Source organism: Tamandua tetradactyla, chromosome 2 (genome assembly GCF_023851605.1).
Source record: "Tamandua tetradactyla isolate mTamTet1 chromosome 2, mTamTet1.pri, whole genome shotgun sequence".
NCBI lineage: Eukaryota > Metazoa > Chordata > Mammalia > Pilosa > Myrmecophagidae > Tamandua > Tamandua tetradactyla.
This window is the reverse complement of record NC_135328.1, coordinates 99,023,919-99,050,975: the sequence shown is the minus strand read 5'-3', so window position 1 is coordinate 99,050,975 and position 27,057 is coordinate 99,023,919. Positions and strand designations below refer to the sequence as shown.

The window sequence follows — 27,057 nt, the reverse complement described above, 5'->3', positions numbered from 1 at the left end:
ACAAGTGATTAAAAAAGGAAAAGAGACTCTGGTCTCCATGGAGTTGTCAGTTTCTCTCAAGTACACAGGCCTCTAACTTTGCATCGAGTTGAGAGTATGAAACAGAAGGAAAATACAAAGGCATACAGCAGGCAACACACTGAGCACAAAGAGGTGCCTCTAAGACAGCAGACATTCAGGACAGTGGGTTCAAGACAGTTTCCCCTACTGTAGATTTAATCTCCGAACTTCCAGTCACTGCAAAGCTCAAAGAAAAGGATCCAGGAGTCTTGGAGGCCGTGAACCCCCGAACCATGAAACTTAATCCTTCCCCTCTGCCTCACCTCCGGGAGGAAGAGCCCCCAGCTACCTGCGACGCATCAGAGAACAAATTCCCTAAGTCTGAAGCTGAACCCCGACGCGCCGCCCCCACACTCCCCGCTCACCCCTCACCACCCTCCTCCCACCCGAGCAGCGCAAGAAGACACTTACAGGGAGCCAACCTGAGAGCTGCCGCCGAGGTGGAAACACGCGATCTCCTCGCACGGGCATCTCGGGCGCAGGTCCTGCGTGCACGCACCGGGCTGGGGCCCCGCTCCTCCTCTGCGCCGCAGGTCGGTCCTTGGACCCGCAGCCCCAGGCCACCGGGAGCCGACCCGCGGGGACCCACCTCTTTGTCCCCCCGCCCGCCCCGGCGTCGGAGGCGGTGTCGGAGGCGGTATCGGCCCGCCCCTGCCTGAGCGCTGAGCCCCTACTCCCGCCCGTCGACCCGGGAAAACTCTCCAATGGGTCGCTACCACCCCCACGCCGGCCGGAGGAGGGTTCGTCAGTGCCACACCCCGAGCCCTCCGCGGCGAGCCACGTCATGCGCGACTCCCAGACGGAGGTGAGAGAGGGCGGCGGCGCCAGGGCTCTGAGTGTCCAGCATCATGCGGCTTCCACGCCGGCCACCCACCCCCTCGGCCAGCCCGATGGTTCATTCCGCGACGCGGCTTGGAGCCCGCAGGTCCGGCTCGGAACGCGCGCGCGCTGAGCCGCGCTGCAAGTTTTCAGCCATGAAGTGGTCGCCGGGCTTTCTCCCTTGAAGTTGCGAGAATATCCTGTCGGGACACTTTGGAGGGTTCTGCTGAGCCTTTCATAAGCTGCGCTTCAGCTGCCTTCCGAAGAGAAGAACCGAGATAACGCCAGTTTTCTGCCCTGCCTACAGAGGCCTGCCCGGCAGGTCAACATAAACTCGGCATTGTACCTCAAATTTCTCAGTTTAATTGTTTACTCGAATTCCGGGAGTAAAAAAATGTTCCGGTTAAATATGGGAGCGTGACTTTTCAGCAGTATGTACGCCAAGTTACTTTTTGTCACTTTTCCGTCAGCTCCTGTAAAGACATTGAAACTCCTCTCTCATCACCGCTTTTAATAAAAGGATACAAATACTTGTCCGATGAGATTCTTGATACAGTTATGTATAATCATTTAAAAATACTCTATTCCTCTCTGTACAGAGAATTTTGCAAAGGAAATAAAAAGTTTCCTAATTTTAGGAGCATATAATTTAGAGACTCAAAAATATACAATGATTAAAAAATTACTTTAGGTTTGATATCTAAAGGAAACCCTGCTGTAAGAGGACAGCGCAGTCCACCCAGCTCTTCCCTTAACATGTTTTTATGTTTTTTTGTTTGTTTGTTTGTTTATCTTCACTTAACTTGGAAAGCAAAAACTGGCCTAAGCTCCCAAGAAGAAGGTAACAGGGCTGGTCTGCCTCTCTGACAAGATACAGATGCAGGGCTCTCTCCCTGAAAAGTTGCTTCACTTCCTGCCTAATCAAAACAAGTTTGGCAGTGTGTGTTGAAAAACAAGTTCAGCAGATGCCTCTCTGCAAGTGTTACTCTCCTGGCCTCTTTTGGAGTAGCTAGATCCACGCCTCTCAATAAAAAGCACTGTGAGTGGCATTTCCCACCGTACTTAGCTATTTTGGTTGTATTCCTGATGTAAGGTGACAGTCTCCTGATCTAAGCACCTGTTTTAAAAATCAGTTTCCTAAATTAGGTGGTGCTGACTAATAATCACAGTAATGTGAACTTGTCACACCTTAATGACAAAAGCATATACCACTAGCATTTAAAAAGGAAGAAAGGAATCCAGAATGTAGCAATTACATCTGCAAATGATTCTTTTTCTCTAGGGTGGCGCTATCCAGTAGGATAACCACTTGCCACAGGTGAGTATTTGCATTTAAATTTGTTAGTATTATAGAAAATTTAAGTTGGTTCCTCAGTCACATTAGCCACATCTCACATACTCAATAGCCACCTGTTACTAGTGGCTACTATACTGGACAGTGCAAATACCAAACATTTCCATCACTGCAGAAAATACTATTTGACAACACTGCTCCAAATGATTATAAATTATATTCAGGCAGAAATTCCATTCTTCTGGCACAATGCCTGATGCATAATAAGCACTCAGTACATGGTTCTTCGGGATTACTGGTGGCAGTATAAACCAATACAATTCACTAAAGAAGGAATTTACTAGCAGATATTGTTTACATGCAGGATTGCATATTTAAACCATACTCCTTGGAATTTGTTTATCCAAAGAGCTTCTACCCAACAAGTGCTTTATGAGCACCCTCTGTCAAGCCAGATCAGGTGATAAAAGACCCAGGCTCTGGCTTCATGGAGATTGCAGTGGACATTCAAGTAAATGATGAGAAACTGTGTTAACGGTGGGCATCCGTGGCAGGCTCAGGGTGCCCTGGGGATCTCAGGAAGGATTCCTCACTCAGATTGTGGATGAGGTTCAGGGAAGTGTTCCAGAAAGGGGTTGCCAATGCATTCGAAAGAAGGAATAGGAATCATTTTGAAAAGCTTTCCAGGTGAAATGAATAACGTGGAGAAATGAGGAATGAAGAGACCACAAGGCTTGCTCTTGAAGGGGCAGGAGGCAAGGCTGCCCAGGCAAGCAGAGGCCATGCTCTGAACACTGTAGAAGTGGGAACAGACTGGTACTTTATGAAGATCTCTCTGTCAGCTTCGTGGAAGATGGAATTGGAGGGTGGGGGGCAGTGGGGGTTAGTAAGAATGACAAGGCCAGTAAAAAATGCATTGTTGTAGGAATGCAGAAGAAAGAAAGATGACATGGCTAGGAGGATAGGTGGTGTTAGACAAAAAGGAGCCCATTCAAGAGAAATTAAGGAAATGGAATCAGCATGGCTGGATGACTGCCTGGTTAGCTATGTGTGAGGAAGAAGGAAGTGAGTGTAAAATGAGTCTCAGGTTTCTAGCTTACTTGACTAAGTAGATGACTGTGCCTTTTATCAAAATAGACAACACAGGAATAAAAGCAGATTGTGAGAGGGGCTTGGAGAAGGATGATGAATTTAGTCATGGATCAAGTTTGAAAGGCCGGTAGGTCATCCAGGTGGAGATACTCAATCATTTAAGAAATATTTTTCAAGTACCTTCTGTATACTAGGGATTGATGAATATTTGGGTAGAGAGATTTGGGATGAAGGAAGGGATTTGGGAATCATCAATGTATTATGAAAGCTGAAGCCATGGGAGGGCATAAGATTATCCACAGAATCACAGACTGAGACAAGAGAGGACTAAGGAGGTCCCCTGCCCCTGGAATACAAGTGTTTAGGGGGCAAGCTCAAGTCTCTGAACAGAAACCAAAGAGGAACCAGAAAGGGAAGGAAAAAAAACCTCTGGAGAAGAGTATCCAAAAAGCCAAGAGAAGAACAAATTTCAGGAAGAGGAGAGGGGCCAACAGCATGGAACACTGAGGAGGTATGTTAGGATAAGAACCGAAGATGCTCACTCACTAGGTAGAGGACCAGTGTTTATCTTGGTGAGAGTTGTGTTTCAGTGGAATGAAGCAATGAAGTTATATTACAGTGGGTGCGACTGGGAGGTGAAGCAGCACTTCACTGCATGTTTATTCATAATGATGAAAGATGGAAATCATCAATGTCCAATGGGCTATTAAATTATAGTGAACAACTTGGAATATCAGCCATCATTTAAAATTACAATAAGGAAGTCCATCTGGCAACAAGAGGCATGTTAATGATATGATTATCAATGAAAAATTGTATCTAATCTATGATGACCACAATGAAGAATTGGAAATATGACAAAGAAGAGGAAAGCCAATGGGGAAATCAACTGACAAGAAGTCAGGATTGTGTGGTTTTTTCCTTTTTAAATTGTAGTCACTGTCTGTGCAATTAACAATTTTATCAACACTTTTTCAACATATATTATAATATTAAGGTCTCTGATAGAGGTTGGTGCAAAATGTGAAAAATGTGATAAACTAAACTGCTTTTAGTCAGATTTCCTCAAGAATGTTAAGATTTGGAGTATACCTTGTGATAGCTAGATTTCGGTACTGAGAGTAGAGTGCTGCTGTGTTTATAACTACCAAACATGTTGGAACAGCTTTTTAAATGTATAAGGGGAGGATTCTGGAAAAATTATGAGGAGCTTGATAGAGAAAGCCTAGATTGCTTTGAAGAGACTATTGGTAGAAATGTGGACTCTAAAGACACTTCCACTGCAGACTGGAAGGAGGGCAACCCTTGTTTTGAAGTAGCAGAAAGTTTGCAAACTTGAATCCTGGTGCTGGATGGAAGGGAGAATTTCAATGTGATGATTCTGGGATGCTTGGCTGGGGAAATTTCCAAGCTAAATGTGGTGGATACAGCCTGCTTTCTCCTTACAGCTTATGATAAAATGTGACAAGACAGAGAGGCCAAGGACTCAACTTTTTGGTATAAAGAAACCGGAAATTGATGGTCTGGAAAATTCTGGGCTCCCAGAAAGCGAAACCGGAGAATAGTGTGGATTTAACCAAACATGGAACCAGTCAGCCATTACAAAACCTGCAGGGCAAAGTCCATTAGATTTCAAAGTCTGAGAATCATTTATCCTTGGGGCTTCCGAAAGCAGCAGTCCCACTCTTTCCAAGAGCCTACACAGAGGCCTGCCTCTTTTCAAATGCAACTTGGGGGATATTGGGGAGATCACCTTTTTCTCAGCTCCACCCTCTCCAAGCATTGGGGCTGCACCCGGGCTCTCTGCCATCTCTGGGGCACACACTCAACCCCTCCATGTGGTGGCAGCCGGGCTCTCCCCAAACCCCAAGGAATGTGCTTCACTCTCTCCAAGGTCTGAAGCAACATGACTCTTCTACTACAACAAGATGGAAGGCCCACCTTCTGCCTTTGGGGCAAACTCACCCTCTACACGGGCTTGGGTGAGTCCACTCTCCTGGCCTGAGACTTCTTGATTTCAGACCTCAGTTTTGCCTCTGAAGTTATTTTTCCTCCAATGTGTCCCTTCTCTGAACCCTCCAGTCCACACTGGCAGCGGCTCTGTTCATACAGGTTCCACAGCACTCTTGTCGGCTTTCCATGCAGTAGCCTTGGATTATGCCCATCAGACATAAGGAGTTTCCACAAATCCTTCCTGGATAACTCCATGTCTGATCCTGACTTTCTCTGAAATGGCTCACTGGTTTCACATTTGGGTAAATCCTCACACAGGGTTCCATTCTCTGGGGTCTCCCTTTCTGGAGGCCCAGAACCTTCCAGGACCTCAGTTTCTGGTTTCTTTTTACTCAAGAGTTCAGTGTTCAGATTATCTCTCTCCTGTTGCATTTCACTCTAAGCTGTGAGAAGAAACCAGGCTGCCCTTTTGACATTTAATTTGGAGATCTCTTCTGCTAAATATCCAAGTTCATGGCCTTCAAAATCTGCCTTCCAACCAAAGCCATTAGTCAACCCTGCCAGATTATCTGCCATTTTAAAACAAGGATCACCTTCCTTCCAGTCTGTAATGACACACGTCTCATTTCTGTCTAAGACTTTATCAGAAGTGTCTTTAGAATCCACATTTCTACCAACAGTCTCTTCAAAGCATTCTAGGCCCTCTCTATCAAGCTTCTCACAACTGTTCCAGAATCTTCCCCCCATCCATTTAAAAAGCCGCTCCAACATGTTTGGTATTTGCAATCAGCAGCAGCACCCCACTCTCGGTACCAAAATCTGTTCTAGTTTGCTAGCTGCTGAAATGCAACATACCAGAAACAGAGTGGCTTTCAAAAGGGGGAATTCAATGAGTTGCTAAGTTTACAGTTCCAAGGCCGAGAAAATGTCCCAATTAAAACAAATCTATAGAAATGTCCAATTCAAGGCATCCAAGGAAAGATACCTTAGTTCAAGAAGGCCAGTGAAGTTCAGAGTTTCTCTCTCAAGTGATTCAGCACATGGTAAATGCAGTCAAGGCTACTCTCTCAGCTGGAAGGGATGATGACAATAAGGCAGTGATAATTACTCAAGTACAAGTATGAATCAAGTGTTGAAGTAGCAGCTAACTCTACCTGAGAAACCTGACACTTTTGAGGAGCGAAGTCCTGGTATTCCTTCACCTTCTGAGTAGCTGCAGCTTCTCTCCTGGCCCCTCCTACCCTACTTCTCCCAAACAACTGTACCAGTAACCACCCATATTCTCCTGCAGGACTCCTTCCACAGGCAGCTTTCCCATGCCCCTAAATAACATCCAGGAGAAAAGCAATGGAAAAAAGTTCTGCTCTGCCCCTCATGTCTTTACTTTGTAGTTACTTAATGTTACTCTTGCTCACTTTCAAAGTTTCTTAAAGTATTCTTTGGGGTACAGAAGGGGGGGTGGCGGTATGACAAGCGACCTAGCTTCCCAAAACCTAAATTGCTTGCTAAAGGACACATACATGTATATGGAAATGCTTCTAATATCATATATTCGTGTGCATGCATCACCCATAGAATAATAAAGATATGAATTAAGACACTCTTCATTCAAATCTATAATGGTTCTAAAAATAGGAGTAAATGGAAAAAGCTGACTTTAACTGTTACAGTAAATTGGCTTGTAAAAATTCCAAAGAGAGCAAATTATTTTCAAGCTACCACCAACACTTAGAAGCAAAGCAACTAAAAGATGACCACATTACAGACCACGAGAAAAACTCTCAGGCCCATTTCCATATTCTGATCTTTTGGTCAACTAAAGATTCCTGCTTTACCTTTGGAAACATTATCTCTATAGTTTCCTCATACCAATTTGAAGACTGTCTGACTTCAGGACTGTTCCCATATCCTAGTATCATATGGAAAGATTATAATGCTGCCTCTAGGTTGCCACTTTTCAAATATGTCCAGATAGCTACATTTTAGTGCATCAAAGAACAGTGCTACTTTTCATATAGACATTCTTCTGATCAGTAAAGAAGGTAACTTAAGGGGTAAGATTATTTACATTTTTCCGCAGCTATTAAAAACTATTTTCATAGGAGGCAGTTTCCTAGACCTTACACCAAAAGCACAGGCATTGAAGAAAGAAACAGATAAATGGGAACGCCTCAAAATTAAAAACTTCTGTGCATCAAAGATCTTCATCAAGAAAGTAAAAAAAGACTTCCGGGCCAAGATGGCGGCTTAACAATGTGCACATTTTAGTTCATCCTCCAGAAAAACTACTAAATAACCAAAAACAGTACAGAACAGCTCCTGGGCCACGTCAGTGACCGGACACAGAGTGTACCCCAATCTGGACCAGCTGGACCGGCTGTGAACCCCCCCAGAACCATGAGTTCCCCAAGCCGCGGCGGCCGGCACTCCTCCCCAACAGGCTGCTTCCAAGAGGGGACAGGAAAGGGACTTTACCAGCAGCACGGGCAGAGCCCAACTAAATGCCAATTGTGGAATTAATTAACAAGTACTAAATACTAAAAATAGGCCCCCAGATCAGGTGAATCTGGTCAAAGCAGAGGTAGCTGATTTTTGCCCCACAGCCAAGGGGGCAGGGCTGACAGGAAAAGAAAAAAAAAAAGGAAACAGAGGTTTTTGTGGCTGTGTTTCTACAAAGGCATGACTGCCTCTGGATTCAGCGGCAGGACTTCTCAGGCTGCAACTGCCTCAGACATAGGCAGAAACAAGGTTGTTTGAGAGCTTGTCTGGAGCCTTTGCCTTCCCCGGGGGAGGGGTGAAGCCCAACTCAGGTGGAATCCCTCCCTCAAGGAATTCAGACCCCAGGGCTTGGTAATTTGAAGCCATTAAAACCAGCCTCCAATCTCTCCTCCATCTCCACCACATTCCCAGCAGGGAGAGTCTGCCAAAGTTAAAAGTACCACATCATCTTATGCTGGTGGTATCCGCAGGCAGACAAGCGCCACATGCTGGCCAGGATATGAAAAACAGAGTCCAGAGACTTCACAGGAAAGTCTTTCAACCTGCTGGGTCTCACCCTCCAGGGAAACCAACCCAGGTGACTCCTCCTGATAGGAGGCCAGTTTGGTCTGGGAAAATCCGGCTGGGGTCTATAATACCTAAGTAGACCCTCCTAAGAGTGGGGGCGGGGGAAGGCACCATACAAGCAGGGCAAGAAACAAGAAAACAAGAACTGAAAAATTATCCTCTGTTAAACAAAACCTAAGCTAGAGGTCCAGATAAAGCTAAACTGAATGTCAAAGAACAGACAGACAACAAATTGATCCAGCAAGAAAACCCTAGGTAAAAGAAGTGAAAGCAATCTCCAGATAAACTAATTAAGGTAATTAAATGCCTAGACACCAGCAAAAAATAACAAATCACACTAGGAAAATTGAACATATGGCCCAGTCAAAGGAACAAACCAACAATTCAAATCAGATACAGGAGCTCAAACAATTAATTCAGAATATACAAACAGATATGGAAAACCTCATCAAAAACCAAATCAATGAATTGAGGGAGGATATAAAGAAGGCAAGGAATGAACAAAAAGAAGAAATCCAAAGTCTGAAAAAACAAATCACAGAACTTATGGGAATGAAAGGCACGGTAGAAGAGATGAAAAAAACAATGGAAACCTACAATGGTAGATTTCAAGAGACAGAACATAGGATTAGTGAACTGGAGGATGGAACATCTAAAATCTGACAAGAAACAGAAACTATAGGGGAAAAAAATGGAAAAATATGAGCAGGGACTCAGAGAATTGAAGGACAATATGAAGCACACAAATATGCGTGTTGTGGGTGTCCCAGAAGGAGAAGAGAAGGGAAAAGGAGGAGAAAAACTAATGGAGGAAATTATCACTGAAAATTTCCCAACTCTTATGAAAGACCTAAAATTACAGATCCAAGAAGTACAGCGTACCCCAAAGAGAATAGATCCAAATAGACGTACTCCAAGACACTTACTAATCAATATGTCAGAGGTCAAAGAGAAAGAGACAATCTTGAAAGCAACAAGAGAAAAGCAATCCATCACATACAAGGGAAGCCCAGTAAGACTATGCATAGATTTCTCAGCAGAAACCATAGAGGCGAGAAGACAGTGGGATGATATATTTAAATTATTAAGAGAAAAACTGCCAACCAAGAATTCTATATCCAGCAAAATTGTCCTTCAAAAATGAGGGAGAAATTAAAACATTTTCAGACAAAAAGTCACTGAGAGAATTTGTGACCAAGAGACCAGCCCTGCAAGAAATACTAAAGGGAGCACTAGAGACAGATATGAAAAGACACAAGAGAGGTGTGGAGAACAGTGTAGAAAGGAAGACTATGAGTAAAGGTAAAAAGAAGGAAAATTAGACATGACATATAAAATCCAGAAGGCAAAATAGTAGAAGAAAGTACTACCCGTGCAGTAATAACACTAAATGTTAATGTATTAAACTCCCCAATCAAAAGACATAGACTGGCAGAATGGATTAAAAAACAGAACCCATCTATATGCTATCTCTACTCAGAGGACATGAGGGCAAGGACACAAACGGACATTTGCACACCAATGTTTATAGCAGCATTATTTACAGTTGCCAAGAGATGGAAACAGCTAAAATGTCCATCAACAGACAACTGGTTAAACAAACTGTGGTATATACATACTTGGAATATTATGCAGCCATAAGACAGAATAAAGTTATGAAGTAACAACATGGATAGACATTAAGGACATTATGCTGAGTGAGATTAGCCAGAAACAAAAGGAAAAATACTGTATGGTCTCACTGATATGAACTGACATTAGTGAATAAACTTGGAGAATTTCATTGGTAACAGAGACCATCAGGAGGTAGAAATAGGGTAAGATATTGGGTAATTGGAGCTGAAGGGATACAGATTGTGCAACAGGGCTGATTGTAAAACTCAGAAAAGGACAGCACAATACTACCTAACTGTAATACAATCATGTTGAAACACTGAATAAAGCTGAATGTGTGAATGATAGAGGGAGGAGGGCTGTGGGCACAAATGAAATCAGAAAGAAAGATAGACGATAAAGACTGAGATGGTATAATCTAGGAATGCCTAGAATGTATAATGATAGTGACTAAATGTACAAATTTTAAAAATTGCTTTTGCATGAGGAAGAACACGGGAATGTCATTACTGCAGGGTGCTGAAAATAGATGGTAATTAATATTTTAAAATTTTTAAATTATGTGTGAGACTAAAGCAAAGAGTGTTTATTTGGTACAAAATTTATATTTTGACTAGTGCATTTCCTAATATAACTTATGTAGACAGCTTAATTGAACACCACTAAGTACATGGAACCTTGAGTTGGGCATGAGCTTTTGTTGGTTTGTCCAGAGTGATGCCCCGATAAATCCCAGAGTGATTTGAACAGTGAATAAAAAATATATGCAAAGTCCCCTCAGGGGAATGGTGAGAAAGGGTGAAAATTCAACTTCCCCAAGCTGAATTCTTGATATTCTCACAAAGCAGTGGGGACAACCAAAGCAATAGGCTGAGCCTCAAATCTTGGGGTTTGTTCATATGAAACTTAACCCCAGAAAGGATAGGTCAAGCCTACTTAAAATTAGGCCTAAGAGTCACCCCCAAGAGAGCCTCTTTTGTTGCTCAGATGTGGCCTCTCTCTCCAGCCAACACAACAAGCAAACTCACTGCCCTCCCCCTGTCTACATGGGACTTGACTTCCAGGGGTGTGGACCTTCCTGGCAACGTGCGACAGAAACCCTAGAAGGAGCCGAGACTCAGCATCAAGGGATTGAGAAAACCCGTAGAATGAGCTGAGACTCAGCATCTAGGGATTCAGAAAACCTTCTCGACCAAAAGGGGGAAGAGTGAAATGAGACAAAATAAAGTGTCAATGGCTGAAAGATTCCAAACAGAGTCGAGAGGTTATCCTGGAGGTTATTCTTATGCATTAAATACATATCACCTTGTTAGTCAAGATGTGATAGACAGGCTGGAGGGAACTGCCTGAAAATGTGGAGCTGTGTTCCAGTAGCCATGTTTCTTGATGATGATTGTATAATGATATAGCTTTCACAATGTGACTGTGTGATGGTGAAAAATTATCTGATGCTCCTTTTATCTACCTTATCAACAGATGAGTAAAACATGGAATAAAAATAAATAGGGGGAACAAATGTTAAAATAAACTTCGATTGAAATGCTAGTGATCAATGAAAGGGGGGGATAGGGGGTATGATATGTATGAATTTTTTTCTGTTGTCTTTTTATTTCTTTTTCTGAATTGATGCAAATGTTCTAAGAAATGATCATGATGATGAATATGGAACTATGTGATTGATATTGTGAATTACTGATAATATACGTGGAACGTAATGATCACATGTTAAGAATGTTTGTGTCTCTTTGTTTTCATATTTTTTTCTTAATTTAAAAATTAGTAAAAAAAAAAAATTAAAAACAAACAAAAAAAGATGTCAATACTTCCCAACGTAATTCAGTGGAAACTGAGGACTTCCCCAGTGGAAACTGTGGAAACTGAGGACTTCCCCACTCAAGTGTCCCCATTTAGACTCGATTCAGAGAAAGGCCTCAGTATGTCTCAGGTACTTGCTGTACATAAATTCATTTGGCTTCAGAGGTAACATTCCCTTTGTACAGATGAATCTGAGGCTCAGAAACATTAAGACAAGCCCAAGATCACATCATTAGAAGGTAGCAGCACTGGAATTTGAACTGCTATCTGCTGTACTGGGGTGTGCTATTCACACTCCATTCAACTGCACTCTCACACTTGGCTGGAATCCACCAAACAGGAACTGAGAGCTTAAACAGACAGGAATTATAAAAATTCCACCCCCGTTCCAGCCAATCATAGATTGGCCAACAATCAGGGGTTAAAGTGTAACTAAGAAAAATACAGCACAACATCTGTCAAAATATTTAATCCCTTGTAAATCTCATTTATTTTGTACTTAAAATGAATCAGTAAATAGATAATACTCACTTTTAGCCTTTTCACTGAAAGCTAGTCCCTAACTAATCTCTATAAACCAGTGTGGATTGATGCCTTTTATATTTTCAGCAAAGTGCTTACCACTGTTATATAATTCAACCACCTAAATGATACTGAAGAAACACAACCTACCTGGATGACCTCCAACCTCACGCACCAAAATATCCTGATGTTCATCCTACCAACTGACATTCATTCTGGGCCAGGGGAGGGTTTGTTTTACCCAGGAATGTCCTTAATTAGCATTCCCCCAACTATGGCCAAGTTATGCCTATTAATTCAAATATAAGTGCAGGTAGGATGCTTCTGTTCTCTGGTAAATAGGACATTCCAATTAAATTTTACTTGATATTGAACAATTTCTATATCAGTAACATTTAAATTTATAGCATTGATTTATTACCTTTAGGATGTGAAGTAATTCATAATAAAGTTTTGGTGAAGGAGAACCAGTAGCTAGGCAGATGAGAGACAAATAAGCAAGTACCTGGTAAAGCAGGGTGTCCTCCAATACAGGTCTGTCTTCCGAGGGGTACTTGTGCCTGGAGGAACAGCTGGGATACCAGTCCCACTCACAAGGAGATGATAATAATGTGGCACTTCGCACCCTAAAAAAGACAGTGTTGTTAAAAATCCAATAAAAATTTATTGCCCTAAATGCCTATATCAGAAAAGAAGAAAAGGCAAAAATGCAGGAATTAACTGTCCACTTGGAAGAACTGGAGAAAGAACAGCAAACTAATCCCAAAGCAAGCAAAAGGAAAGAAATAACAAAGATTAGAGCAGAAATAAATGAAATTGAAAACATGAAAACAGCAGAGAAAACCAATAAGATCAGAAGTTGGTTCTATGAGAAAATCAATAAGATTGATGGGCCCTTATGAAGATTAACAAGAAGAAGAAGAGAGAGGATGCAAATAAATAAGATCAGAAATGGAAGAGGAGACATAACTACTGACCTCACAGAAATAAAGGAGGTAATAACAGGATACTATGAACAACTTTATGCTAATAAACACAACAATGTAGATGAAATGGACAAGTTCCTAGAAAGGCATGAACAACCAACTTTGACTCAAGAAGAAATAGATGACCTCAACAAACCAATCACAAGTAAAGAAATTGAATTAGTCATTCAAAAGCTTCCTAAAAAGAAAAGTCCAGGACCAGACGGCTTCACATGTGAATTCTATCAAACATTCCAGAAAGAATTAGTACCAACTCTCCTCAAACTCTTCAAAAAAATTGAAGTGGAGGGAAAACTACCTAATTCATTCTATGAAGCCAACATCACCCTCATACCAAAACCAGGCAAAGATATTACAAAAAAAGAACACTACAGACCAATCTCTCTCATGAATACAGATGCAAAAATCCTCAATAAAATTCTAGCAAATCGTATCCAACAACACATTAAAAGAATTATACATCATGACCAAGTAGGATTCATCCCAGGTATGCAAGGGTGGTTCAACATAAGAAAATCAATTAATGTAATACACCATATCAACAAATCAAAGCAGAAAAATCACATGATCATCTCAATTGATGCAGAGAAGGCATTTGACAAGATTCAACATCCTTTCCTGTTGAAAACACTTCAAAAGATAGGAATACAAGGGAACTTCCTTAAAATGATAGAGGGAATATATGAAAAACCCACAGTTAATATCATCCTCAATGGGGAAAAATTGAAAACGTTCCCCCTAAGATCAGGAATAAGACAAGGATGTCCACTATCACCACTATTATTCAACATTGTGTTGGAGGTTCTAGCCAGAGCAATTAGACAAGAAAAAGAAATACAAGGCATCAAAATTGGAAAGGAAGAAGTAAAACTATCACTGTTTGCAGATGATATGATACTATACGTCGAAAACCCAGAAAAATCCACAACAAAACTACTAGAGCTAATAAATGAGTACAGCAAAGTAGCAGGTTACAAGATCAACATTCAAAAATCTGTAGCATTTCTATACACTAGTAATGAACAAGCTGAGGGGAAAATCAAGAAATGAATCCCATTTACAATTGCAACTAAAAGAATAAAATACCTAGGGATAAATTTAACCAAAGAGACAAAAAACCTATATAAAGAAAACTACAAAAAACTGTTAAAAGACATCACAGAAGACCTAAATAGATGGAAGGGCATACCGTGTTCATGGATTGGAAGACTAAATATAGTTAAGATGTCAATCCTACCTAAATTGATTTACAGATTCAGTGCAATAACAATCAAAATCCCAACAACTTATTTTTCAGAAATAGAAAAACCAATAAGCAAATTTATCTGGAAGGGCAGGGTGCCCCGAATTGCAAAAAACATCTTGAGGAAAAAAAACGAAGCTGGAGGTCTCGCGCTGCCTGACTTTAAGGCATATTATGAAGCCACAGTGGTCAAAACAGCATGGTATTGGCATAAAGGTAGATATATCGACCAATGGAATCGAATAGAGTGCTCAGATATAGACCCTCTCATCTATGGACATTTGATCTTTGATAAGGCAGTCAAGCCAACTCACCCGGGACAGAACAGTCTCTTCAATAAATGGTACCTAGAGAACTGGATATCCATATGCAAAAGAAAGAAGACCCATATCTCACACCTTATACAAAAGTTAACTCAAAATGGATCAAAGATCTAAACATTAGGTCTAAGACCATAAAACAGTTAGAGGAAAATGTTGGGAGATATCTTATGAAACTTACAATTGGAGGCGGTTTTATGGACCTTAAACCTAAAGCAAGAGCACTGAAGAAGGAAATAAATAAATGGGAGCTCCTCAAAATTAAACACTTTTGTGCATCAAAGAACTTCATCAAGAAAGTAGAAAGACAGCCTACACAATGGGAGATAATATTTGGAAATGACATATCAGATAAAGGTCTAGTATCCAGAATTTATAAAGAGATTGTCCAACTCAACAACAAAAAGACAGCCAACCCAATTACAAAATGGGAAAAAGACTTGAACAGACACCTACCTGAAGAGGAAATACAAATGGCCAAAAGGCACATGAAGAGATGCTCAATGTCCCTGGCCATTAGAGAAATGCAAATCAAAACCACAATGAGATATCATCTCACACCCACCAGAATGGCCATTATCAACAAAACAGAAAATGACAAGTGCTGGAGAGGATGTGGAGAAAGAGGCACACTTATCCACTGTTGGTGGGAATGTCAAATGGTGCAACCACTGTGGAAGGCAGTTTGGCGGTTCCTCAAAAAACTTAATATAGAATTGCCATACGACCCAGCAATACCATTGCTGGGAATCTACTCAAAGGAATTAAGGGCAAAAACTCAAACGGACATTTGCACACCAATGTTTATAGCAGCGTTATTTACAATTGCAAAGAGATGGAAACAGCCAAAATGTCCATCAACAGACGAGTGGCTAAACAAACTGTGGTATATACATACGATGGAATATTATGCAGTTTTAAGGCAGGATAAACTTATGAAGCATGTAATAACATGGATGGACCTAGAGAACATTATGCTGAGTGAGTCTAGCCAAAAACTAAAAGACAAATACTGTATGGTCCCAATGATATGAATTGACATTCGAGAATAAACTTGGAATATGTCATTGGTAACAGAGTCCAGCAGGAGTTAGAAACAGGGTAAGATAATGGGTAATTGGAGCTGATGGGATACAGACTGTGCAAGAGGACTAGATACAAAAACTCAAAAATGGACAGCACAATAATACCTAATTATAAAGCAATCATGTTAAAACACTGAATGAAGCTGCATCCGAGCTATAGGTTTTTGTTTTGTTTTGTTTTGTTTTTACTATTATTACTTTTATTTTTTTCTCTATATTAACATTCTATATCTTTTTCTGTTGTGTTGCTAGTTCTTCTAAACCGATGCAAATGTACTAAGAAACGATGATCATGCATCTATGTGATGATGTTAAGAATTACTGATTGCATATGTAGAATGGTATGATTTCTAAATGTTGGGTTAATTTCTTTTTTTCCGTTAATTAATAAAAAAAAATTATAAGGAAAAAAATTGGTAAGGTATTATTTATAAATAAATAAACTACACTTGATTAGCAACAACAACAACAAAAAAAGGAAGGATGCAGAACAAAGCATACCACCAACCTTACGCTTGATATGAACAACCCCAAAGATGTCGAAGATAATTTTGCCCCAGATTTTTTCAAATGGAAAGACTGATGCACCATTCTGTTTTGACCCGGGACAATGGACACCCCTTAACTGTGACAAACAATTGCTTTTTTGCTCTCTCAAGTGAGATCCAGGGAGATGCTAATAACGGACCAGTGTGGCACAGAAAACTGACTTGGGAGAACTGGTACAGCTCTGAACTGATCTGGGAGTAAGGAGATCTGGGTTTTATGTCTGGCTTTGCCACCAGCAATCTGAGTGACCTTGGGCACATCACTCAACAAGTCTGAGCTTCTTTGCTCCTAAAATGGCAGGGGTAGAGTAGATTATCTCTAAGATTCCTTTCGACCCTAAGGTCCTGTGAGTGTTAGTTCTAGCTAATCCTAACCTTTACAGCTTGGTGTCCAGGGTGGTTTTTCTTTAGAAAATAAACTGAGAGGCTAAAGTCAAAAAAAAAAAAAAAAAAATCCAATAAGGTCATCTCCAACACAGTGAAATCTTGGGAAATGCACTGAAGTTTGCATACCAAAAATTCTGTGGTGTTTCTAATATATTCAAAGTTGCACAGCCATCACCAAAATCAATTTTAGAATATTTTCATTACCCCAAAAAGAAATCCTCTAGAACTTAGTCATCAACCCCCCAACATCCCCACTCCCACCCTAAACAACCACTAATCTTCCTTCTGTCTCTATAGATTTACCTATTCTGGACATTTCATATGCACTGAATCATACAATATTTGGCCTTCTGTGTTTGGCATCTTTCACTAAGGATAATATTTTCAAGGTTCATCCAAGGTTGAATATTATGGCTGAATGATACTATACTGTATGGAGGCACCACATTTTATTCATACATGGTTAGTGGATATTTGGGTTGTTTCCACTTTGGGACTATTATGAAAAAATGCTATGACCATTCATGCACAAGTGTTTGCATGGACATGTTTTCATTTATCTTGGGTCTTAGGAGTGGCACTGCCACCCCTAATATTTTTAATCTTCAAAAATGGAGAAAATGAGTAACCATGCAAAAGTTTGACATGGTCAATCTGCCTGACAGTCATCTTGAAAGACAAGCTCGTTTAAGAAGTCACCTTACAGGTTAAAAAATATATATATTCAGCAGATGAGAAAACAGCTAGAAAAAACATTTTTATTGTAATAAAATACAGTAAAAATACATTTACCATTTTAACCATTTTAAGGTAAAAACTAGAGAAACATTTTGATAGCCTAGAAAGGAATTCATTTTTCACAGTTTTAAAATAGATTGTTTTTATATTTATAGTTGCGGGTTGTACCCAATCAGAAAATACGGCAAATTCCTTTTCTTTTTTACCACCCCCACAAGAAATACCCCTCTTGCATGTTTTAATTAATCCTACACATGCCTTTCAAGCACCACAAGGAGGCAAGCTCATTTCTGGGCTGTGTCTGGACCCTGTGGCTTTACATCAGGCAGTCAGGGAAAACTCTCAGTGGGAGCAAGAATGTGGCTTCTCACCAGTCCTGGCACACTCTTCTGTCTGCTAGACAAAGTGATATTGTGGCATCTATGCAAAACACTCCCTCCACAATGACACAGTAATAAAAGACAGTGCTGGTGTTATTTGGACAGGCGAGGACACATTTCCCTTTTCTAGCAGGAAATGTAGGCATGGGCTAAAGCAAGGCCATCTGGAAATCCTACAAAGCAAGCAGCAGGATTAGTGCCCAGCCCATGCAGGGTTTCTATTATTACTTCCAAAGATAAATAAATGGCCAGCAAATCAAGATGGGCTCGCCTGGGCTTTTGGCCTTCATGTGAAATATTTCTACAGATATCTGCTCCGAACAGAGCTTGTTTCTTTTCTTGCATCAGCTTGCTTTCCAGATTAAGTCAGTTTTTCTGCATCACTAAAGTCATCCAGTTTTAAATGTATTTTATAATATCCCTGAGTGCTTTGACAGCTACAGGAACACCATTAACAATCAGTTATTTTTCTAAAATATAATATTATTGACAGAAACCACCTCTAAATGACATAATAGAGTAAGAAAAAACTTGGCAGAGAGAACTAAAATAGATTCTTGGTTTTCAGTAGTATTGACAGATATATAAAGTTTTTGTCAAGTAACATGAGTCAGAGCTGAACAGTTTTACAAAATTTTATACCATAGGTGGGGCTTCAGTATGTGCTTGCGTGTCTATTCTTTTTCCCCCTTCATGGGCAAATATTTGCTGGCAGTGAGGTAAATCTACATAGGAGGTCACTCCATCTAGTCTTCAATGAACTCACAGCATTCAGTCAATTGAGACACTGTGTAGCTGGTTGGTGTGGCCCATCACGTGACAGTACCATTTGCTGAGTAGAGACCCAAGCCCCGTCCTGTTTACAGACAGCAAGAAAAAAACACCAAAGAGATGGGTAAAAGTGAATGAGTTCCCTGAGATTCTGCATAATGAATTATGGCCTGGCTTCTAAAACTCAGAAGCAGCTGCTCCTATAAACTATGCAGTGTTAGAATATGCATGCTGTAGTCACTGGAATACTTGTGAAAAGAATGAAAGAGACCGAATTCTTGGAAGAAAAATATTTAGTGAACCAGCCTATAGAAATCTCTGGCCAGAATGCTCCTGAGCAGATTTCCTTACATAGAAGCACAGCCAACAACCCACCTCCTTTCTACTGAAGTCGCTAACAACTGCCAAGGAAATGTCATCATGAAGCCCAGAGAAACACAAGGTAAGTAGACTAGGATAGAAACCAGTTCTCTAGGTGCTTCCTGGGTGGAATGTGTGTCATGGACTGCACCATCGGCATCTTCTGGACCATCAAGCATTACCTGGACAAGGCTGACTGCATCACCTGGGAGACTGTTAGAAATGCTAATTCTCAGACCCCACCACAACCTACAGAATCAGAATCACATTTTAACATTAAAGTTTGGGAAATAAGTCATCAAGACACCTCTGAAAGATCTAGAACTGATTAGTTAAATCAACAGATCTTGGTAGGACATAGCACCTCCTAGGATCCCTAAAAGGAGAGTTTTACTGGAACTTAGTGAGGGATATTAATATGTCTAGAGGAAGGCTATATCAGGCAACAAGTGGCCATCAAATAAAAACTTGGGATTACAGAGGCAATCATTCAAACAACTCAAAGTATTATAGAGACAAAGGAAATCTTGTCCTGTGGCGTAGTGCTATTTCATTAAGCTTAAGGGAAAGTTCTCTCCAAAAACAACAACAACAAAAAAACCCAGAAACCAGACATCCAACTTCCCTTATTAAGTACCACTTTCTAATGAATTGACTTGTTTGGCTTGATCTGGGGACTGGAAGAGAGGCAAAGAAATTCCTACATAGGATACTGATGATACTTTAATCATTAGATAAAATAAATTAATAATCTGGCAATCCACTTTACACATCTGGATCATGCTAGTTTGCCTGCAGTGAATCCCTTAATGAATGATCCTGAGTCAGAAATTAAGAACATGTAGTTTCTGCCTGAGGACCAAGCCCTGGATCCTCATAACTCAAATGAGGCCGAGTTCCTACCTGTAAAACGTGAAGACAACTAGAATTCAGGAACAGCAAATAAGAGTCCACATGGTACAACTCCCCAATTGTATGTCCAGAACAAACATCCCTAATCAATTGCAATATTCCTTTCCTGCTAAGCCCAGACTTGACCTCAGGGTCCTCCCTAACACCATATTCCAAGTAGCCCATCCATCAGTAGACCTCAGCATGCCATATGCAACCTGTCTGCCATCCCTGACAAAAGGCCCTCCTAGTCTAAATTTCTGTCATGCTGAGACAAAGGTCTAAAGCTACAGTATGCCTCATCTCTAAGAGCTATATCAAGAGTCATGATACAACATTATAGCATGTTTTCCATGGCTCCCACTAAACAACATTAACTCACATGTATGCTTATAAAGCCGCTATACGCGTGTCCTCACTACTACCACCACCGCACATGAATGCGCACCAACATATACTTCCCTTAACTTTCAAGAAAATAGTGACAATAATAGTGATTATGGTGATGGAGATTCTATTCTAAAGTACCCCTAAAATTTCCCAAAGAAACGTCTTATTCATGAATTTCATTACTATATTTGGGGGTGGGGGGAGGTTCACGGTCCAGGAATTGTACCCAGGTCTCCCACATGGCAAGCAAGCATTCTACCACTGAAACACCCATGCACCCTACTAATTATTTTTTAATTGATCTGGGAGCACCACATCTTCCAAGAAGAAACAAGTTCTCATAAATGAAGAACTCAACATCTATTACCTTTACAAGACAGACAGCCCTTTTCTCCATATGGACCCCCCCAAACACCCAAAAAGTATTCATCTTTACAGCAACAAGCTTCCAGCCTCTTCTGCTTACCCTGGGTGCTGCCAAAGGTTCACATGTCTCCTGCTCTCAGGCAGAAGTTCTCGTTTGTTAAGTGGGGTGATGCCAACTGCCGCTTCCAGGACAGCCATATATTTCTTGTACCTCATCTTGTCAATCCCGTTACAAGGTCTTATAAATTTCTGTCACAGTTCAGCTGAAGCAACTGAAGTCATCTTTGCTCTACAGGAAGCTGCTGTTTCTTTAGATGCCCTGTGTATCCCTAGTTAGAGCTGTTAAACACAACCATGGGGGGAGATGAGGCCAAACTATAAATAAATAAATAGCTCTTTCAGATCCCCCTGCAAACCCAGTGTTACATAAGGCTAAAGAATTTTGAATGAAGCACTTACGAAAATGATTTGCAGGATGAAGCGATTTAACATACACTCCCCAATTAATCCGCACATAAATCTTCGCAGCCGCTAATCCTTCAAGTACTAATGGCACACAAGGTGATTTATCTCAAGGTCTGGTAATAATTGGTCCAAAAAGCCTGCATGCCTCTGGATGAAATAAATTAGAAGCAGATTTACTCCTTCAGCGAACACGTCTCTTAAAAAAAAGGTCGCACTTTGATAAACAAGGAAGGAGTTCCAGTTGTGATTTTAAAGCAATGAATTTCTAAATGCCATAAACTCCTTGCTTGGTTCAATGGCAAAGCAAAGATTAATTAATTAATTGTGAAATCATTTAAAAATATATATAACCTTTTAAATATCTCTAGAACCCAACATATGGGAGACCTGCTAAGTATGAAATATATTGTTTGCAAATGTATAGAATACCCCTTCCCCTCATTTTTGTAAGATATTCCCCTTGCCTTAGAAGTGCTTCCTTGAGATAGGTCAAGCCTATTTAAAATTAGGCCTAAGAGTCACCCCCAAGAGATCCTCTTTTGTTGTTCAGATGTAGCCTCTCTCTCCAGCCAACACAACAAGCAAACTCACTGCCCTCCCACTGTCTACGTGGACATGACTCCCAGGAGTATGGACCTTCCTGGCAACATGGGATAGAAATCCTAGAATGAGCTGAGACTCAGCACCAAGGGATTGAGAAAACCTTCTTGACCAAAAGGGGGAAGAGCAAAATGAGACAAAATAAAGTGTCAATGGCTGAGAGATTTCAAATAGAATCCAGAGGTTATCCTGGAGGTTACTCTTGCACATTAAATAGATACCACCTTGTTAGTCAAGATGTAATGGAAAGGGCAGGCCACGGTGGCTCAGCAGGTAAGAGTGCTTGCCTGCCATGCCCAAGGACCTGGGTTCAATTCCCGGTGCCTGCCCATGTAGAAAAAAAAAAGAAAGAAAATGTAATGGAGAGGCTGGAGGGAACTGCCTGAAAATGTAGAGCTGTGTTCCAGTAGCCATATTTCTTGAAGATGACTGTGTGATTGTGAAAACTTTGTGTCTGATGCTCCTTTTATCTAACTTATTAGCAGACGAGTAAAATATATGGAATAAAAATAAATAATGGGAACAAATGTTAAAATAAATTTAGACTGAAATGCTAGTGATCAATGGGGGCAAGGGGTAAGGGGTATGGCATGCATGAATTTTTTTCTGTTGTCTTTTTATTTCTTTTTCTGAATTGATGCAAATGTTCTGAGAAATGATCATGATGATGAATATGAAACTATGTGATGATACTGTGAATTACTGATTATATACATAGAACAGAATGATCAAAAGTTAAGAATGATTGCATTTATGTTTTTTAAAAAAAATTTTAAATTAATAAAAAAATTGTTGTTACACTTAAAAAAAAAAAGTGCTTCCTTGACCCCTTTCTATGTGGTAACAGTGGTCTCTACACTATGGTGCCCACCTCATGGGTCATGGTACACATGACCCAGACTGGGTCAACCAGTCTTCCCTGGGATGAGAGCATGACATCAGGAGACACTAACCAGGGCTGATAGGAAATTAGAGCTGTTGGCTCTAATCCTCCGATCACATGGAGCGTTTTAGTTTGCTAGCTGCCGGAATGCAACACACCAGAGACGGATTGGCTTTTAATAAAAGGGGATTTATTTTGTTAGTTCTTCAGAGGAAAGGCAGCTAACTTTCCACTGAGGTTCTTTCTTATGTGGAAAGGCACAGGATGGTCTCTGCTGGTCTTCTCTCCAAGCCCCTGGGTTCCAACAACTTTCCCCTGGGTGACTTCTTTCTGCATCGCCAAAGGCCTGGGCTGAGCTGCAAGTGCTGAGATGAGGAATGCAGAGCTGCTTAGGCTGTGCTACTTGGCGCTCTCTCATTTAAGCACCAGCCAATTAAGTCAAACCTCACTCATTGCAGCAGACACGCCTCCTAGCCAACTGCAGATGTAATTAGCAACAGATGAAGTTCACCAAGCACTGGCTCATGTCCACAGCAACAGAACCAGGTGCCTTCACCTGGCCAAGTTGACAACTGAATCTAACTACTACATGGAGACAGCTCATCACTAGTAGTTGAGAAAAACAGCACCAAGAGAAATGTGATGAGGTCATCTGAGCCTGTGGATCCAGCTACACCTAATGCCACCACTAACCCACCAATTCCCAGTTTACACAGCTAATAAATGGACTTTTTTCAAATTTACATTTAGCTGAGTTTCTATCACTCCAAAGGAGTTCTGACCCAGACCTCCCTTTCCAACTTCTTCAAACTAATTTTTTTTCTGTTTGATATTCTATGGTAACATCTAGGAGCTCTGCTACTTCTGGTCTAAACAAACTCATTCATTAGAGAGATTGGTCTGTAGTCCAAGGGGAAATAAAATAGAAGAGGGAGAAGTTATGAAGTAATTCTATTTAACCTAGATAACTACATCAAATAAGTGTTCCAAACTCTTCCCCAATGACCATTCCCCAATATCCTGAATCTAATTTCTACAGATTCTCTTTCTTCAACAGCAAATAGATAGATGATAGATAGAGAGATAGACAGAGAAAATATACACTGATATATATATAAGCAATTCCACTTATAGGAATTTTATTCTACAGCAAATTCACTTGTAGAAATTTCATTGTACAAAAACACACACACAATATGATTGAACAAGGTTACTTGTATCAATATTACAATGAGAAATATTTTACTCTATATGCCCAAGGACTTTTGAATATTGTGAATGTTAAACACACGTAAAAAATTTAAAAGGAGCAAAACATTTTCTATATAACTACATACTCAATGTTAAAATATTTATTGATACTTCTTCTGTAATGGAACTCTCCTCTAAAACCAATTTATCTAGAACCAATACATAGAGGAACACTTAAATTGTAGTAGATGGGAAAACCTAAGATCCAATTCATGAAAAGCAGCAAGCAGAAGCTTTTTGGCAAACTCCAAGTCCAGAATCTAGAAATTCCCATTTATACTCAAGAAAGCCGGCAGCACTGAGGATGGTCAGGACACAACTCAGCAGTCATTGGTGTTTTAGTTTGCTAAAGCTGCCAGAATGCAATTCAAAATGCAATACCATAAATGGTACGGCTTTTAAAAAGGAAATTTATTAAGTTGGAAGTTTAGCTAAGGCCATGAAAATGTCCACATTAAGGCACCAACAAGAGGTTACCTTCACTCAAGAAAGGTTGATTCCGTCCAGAACAACTCTGTCAGATGGGAAGGTATGTGGCTGGTACCTGCTGGGTTTTGACTTCTGGACACCTCTGTCAGCTGGGAAGGCACATGGCAATTTCTTCGAGCTTTCTCTATCAGCTACTTGTTTCATGAGGTTCCCTCAGGGGTGTTTTTCTTCTCCATTTCCAAAGGTCCCTGGCTGTGTGGGCTCTATTGGCTCTGAAGCTTTTTCCACAGTGGTTCCCTCTTAAAAAGGACTCCAGTAAGCAACTCACCTTGAATGGGTAGTGACACATCTCCATGGAAACCACCTAATCAACAGGTCCCACCCACAACTGGTGGATCACATCTCCATGGAAATAATCAAAAGAATCCCCCCACCAAGGAATATTTGAATCAGGATTAAAGAACATGACTTTTCCAGGGTACACAACAGTTTTAAACCGGCACAACTGGGATCAAAGTCAATTTAGCTATGGACTATCAGTCATTTGTTGCTTATTAAAACATTGCCTATCCAAAAAGAGTGTTGGTGGTGTGTTCAAATCGGGCTGCTTCTCCTTCCCCATTATAATTAATCTTTTCATTAACTTCTTATTCCTCTTCAGACATTCAGGGCACAACACATTATTGTCTACGTTTGGGGATGGGAAAGTACAAGCTGGAAACAGGAAGAAAGAGATCATCTGCTGGGGATTGTCAGGTACCCAGTCCTGCCCTGCAAGGCCCTGCAGGTGAACCCAGCCTTTGTGTCTGCACGGAGAACTCTGCCATGGACCACACACCATCTGGCGCCAGAGGCTTGCAGCAAAAAAGTTTCAACAGAGGTAGGAATGGGACATGAATTCAGTTTTAGGCTAAGCTGCTCTTGCAGCAATTCTTGTCCATGATGCCAATACTGCCTCCCAATCTGTAATTACCACTTCAATTGGATTTAGTCACTTCTCTCTTCCTTCTAATACAATTTTTCTGATCCTTTACTGTCTTGGTCACCATTTTGCATTTCTTCAAACATGGCTGCACCTTGGCCTCCTGTGGTGAGTCAGGAATATCCTGTTTTAGCTCAGGGTTAGCATGTTGCATGGGCCTCAGATCCACCTCTATTTTCTTGCCATCAGTACTTAAATTGTTGGCACCACTTCCACAAAGTATCCTGATGTACCTTATTAAGTGGAAGCAAAATGGTCGGCAAGGGAAGCACTGGAACATTATAACTAGGTTTTGAGCAAGCTTTGAATTGCTCATTCATTTGAGGAAAATGAACTTCATCCTTTTTCCTGGACTTCATTAGGTTAACTTCTGCAGTTGAAGTACTGGGTGCCATTCCATACTCCTCTTGAGGTTCCTCTTTTACTGGAACCACCTAATGTGATCACCTCATGTTCTTCCTCTAATTCCTCCTCAAAGACATTCGTTTCCTCTCATTCCAGCAAAGAAACACCATTCCGGCCCCATTATAATAATACTCTATAAATTTCTATATCTTTTTACTTGAATGACTTAAATCAGTGGTTTTCAAAGTGGGCTGCACATACTAACTTCTTTGAAGTATAGAAAGAAAATATTAGACCATCTATTTCTATTATTTTTCTCTCTCAACCTTTAAAAATTTAGTTTGGGTGTTTATGGTTTTTTTTGTTTGTTTGTTTGTTTTTGTTTTTTTTCCCATGGGCAGGCACCAGAATTGAACCCCCGTCTCCAGGAACTGAACCCAGGTCTCCAGGAACTGAACCCAGGTCTCCGGCATGGCAGGCGAGAATTCTGCCACTGCACCACCATTGCCTGCCCTAAGGAAATCATTTTTTAAAAATATATAAATATATATATATATATTGTGGGGTGTGCTTAAAAATCTGATAGGTGTGTGTGATCAAAAATGGTTAAAGCTCAGTGACTTAACACTTTCACTACTCTCTAAGATTCAATTTCCCCATTTATAAGATGAGAGAACTGAAGAGATGAACACTAATTTCCTTCCAACCACAGAAGCTTAAGAGTTCCCACTTGACTTTGCCTGGTAGTAGAAAACAAGGGATAAACCATTTGGCCTTGCAACACTTCATTTCCATAGTATTCATGAATATCACTCCCACTGGTTGTTCTGCAAACAATTAGTGCCAGTTAGTCACAGGCATTATTTGTAGTCCGAATTTGGTTGGCTACAGCTGCCACCTCCAGAAAAGGCTCCAATACAGTCCTAGTTCAGTTAAATCATACAGGAAGATGTAATTACGCTCACACAACAGTCTTTGTTCTAACAAATTGTATTTCTAATGATGTGATAAAAATTATTACACAACTTTCTCAAATAAGAAATGAAGCTTGAATTAACAGAAAAAAATCAAGTTAAACTTGTTATTCATTACAAGGTGTTTTATTACAGAGAAAAGGACTGTGATTTTATAAATGGAATGCTTTAACGTCTCATCTTCTATTGAAATGTATGATGTATAACTCTTACAAAGTAATTATTATCTGATGATCTCATACAAAATTAAAATTGGGTCTTTCATTAGGAAAATAATTCTGCCTCAACAAATACTAGAAAGAAGTTGCTTTTCTTCCACATGAATTAGTTCAGCTTTCTAATTTATTTATTTATTTTATACAATTGTCATTTTTATGCAAACACATACATAATAGGACAACACAGAATGAAACAAACCTAGCCAAAAC

General features: G+C 40.5%; 1 protein-coding gene and 1 long non-coding RNA gene across 7 annotated transcripts in view; one reads left to right on the top strand and one right to left on the bottom strand.

Moving 5' to 3' along the window:
* Positions 1 to 27,057, bottom strand: part of TJP2 (tight junction protein 2) — a 129,566-nt gene that overhangs the window by 77,937 nt on the left and 24,572 nt on the right. For 3 of the 6 annotated variants that reach the window (XM_077148370.1, XM_077148369.1, XM_077148367.1), the window contains exon 2: positions 12,741 to 12,861. Coding sequence is in view for 3 of the 6 variants with exons in the window: in XM_077148367.1 (XP_077004482.1) it covers positions 12,741 to 12,861 (121 nt within the window). In the remaining 3 variants the exon portion in view is untranslated. Of the gene's footprint in view, positions 1 to 471; positions 676 to 12,740; positions 12,862 to 27,057 lie in introns of those variants that run through there. The other 3 variants (XM_077148366.1, XM_077148365.1, XM_077148371.1) reach the window with 3 other exon arrangements.
* Positions 763 to 26,178, top strand: LOC143673615 (uncharacterized). Its single transcript, XR_013170481.1, has 4 exons — positions 763 to 1,918; positions 2,162 to 2,197; positions 24,990 to 25,208; positions 26,057 to 26,178. It is a non-coding gene; the product is annotated as an uncharacterized LOC143673615 (long non-coding RNA).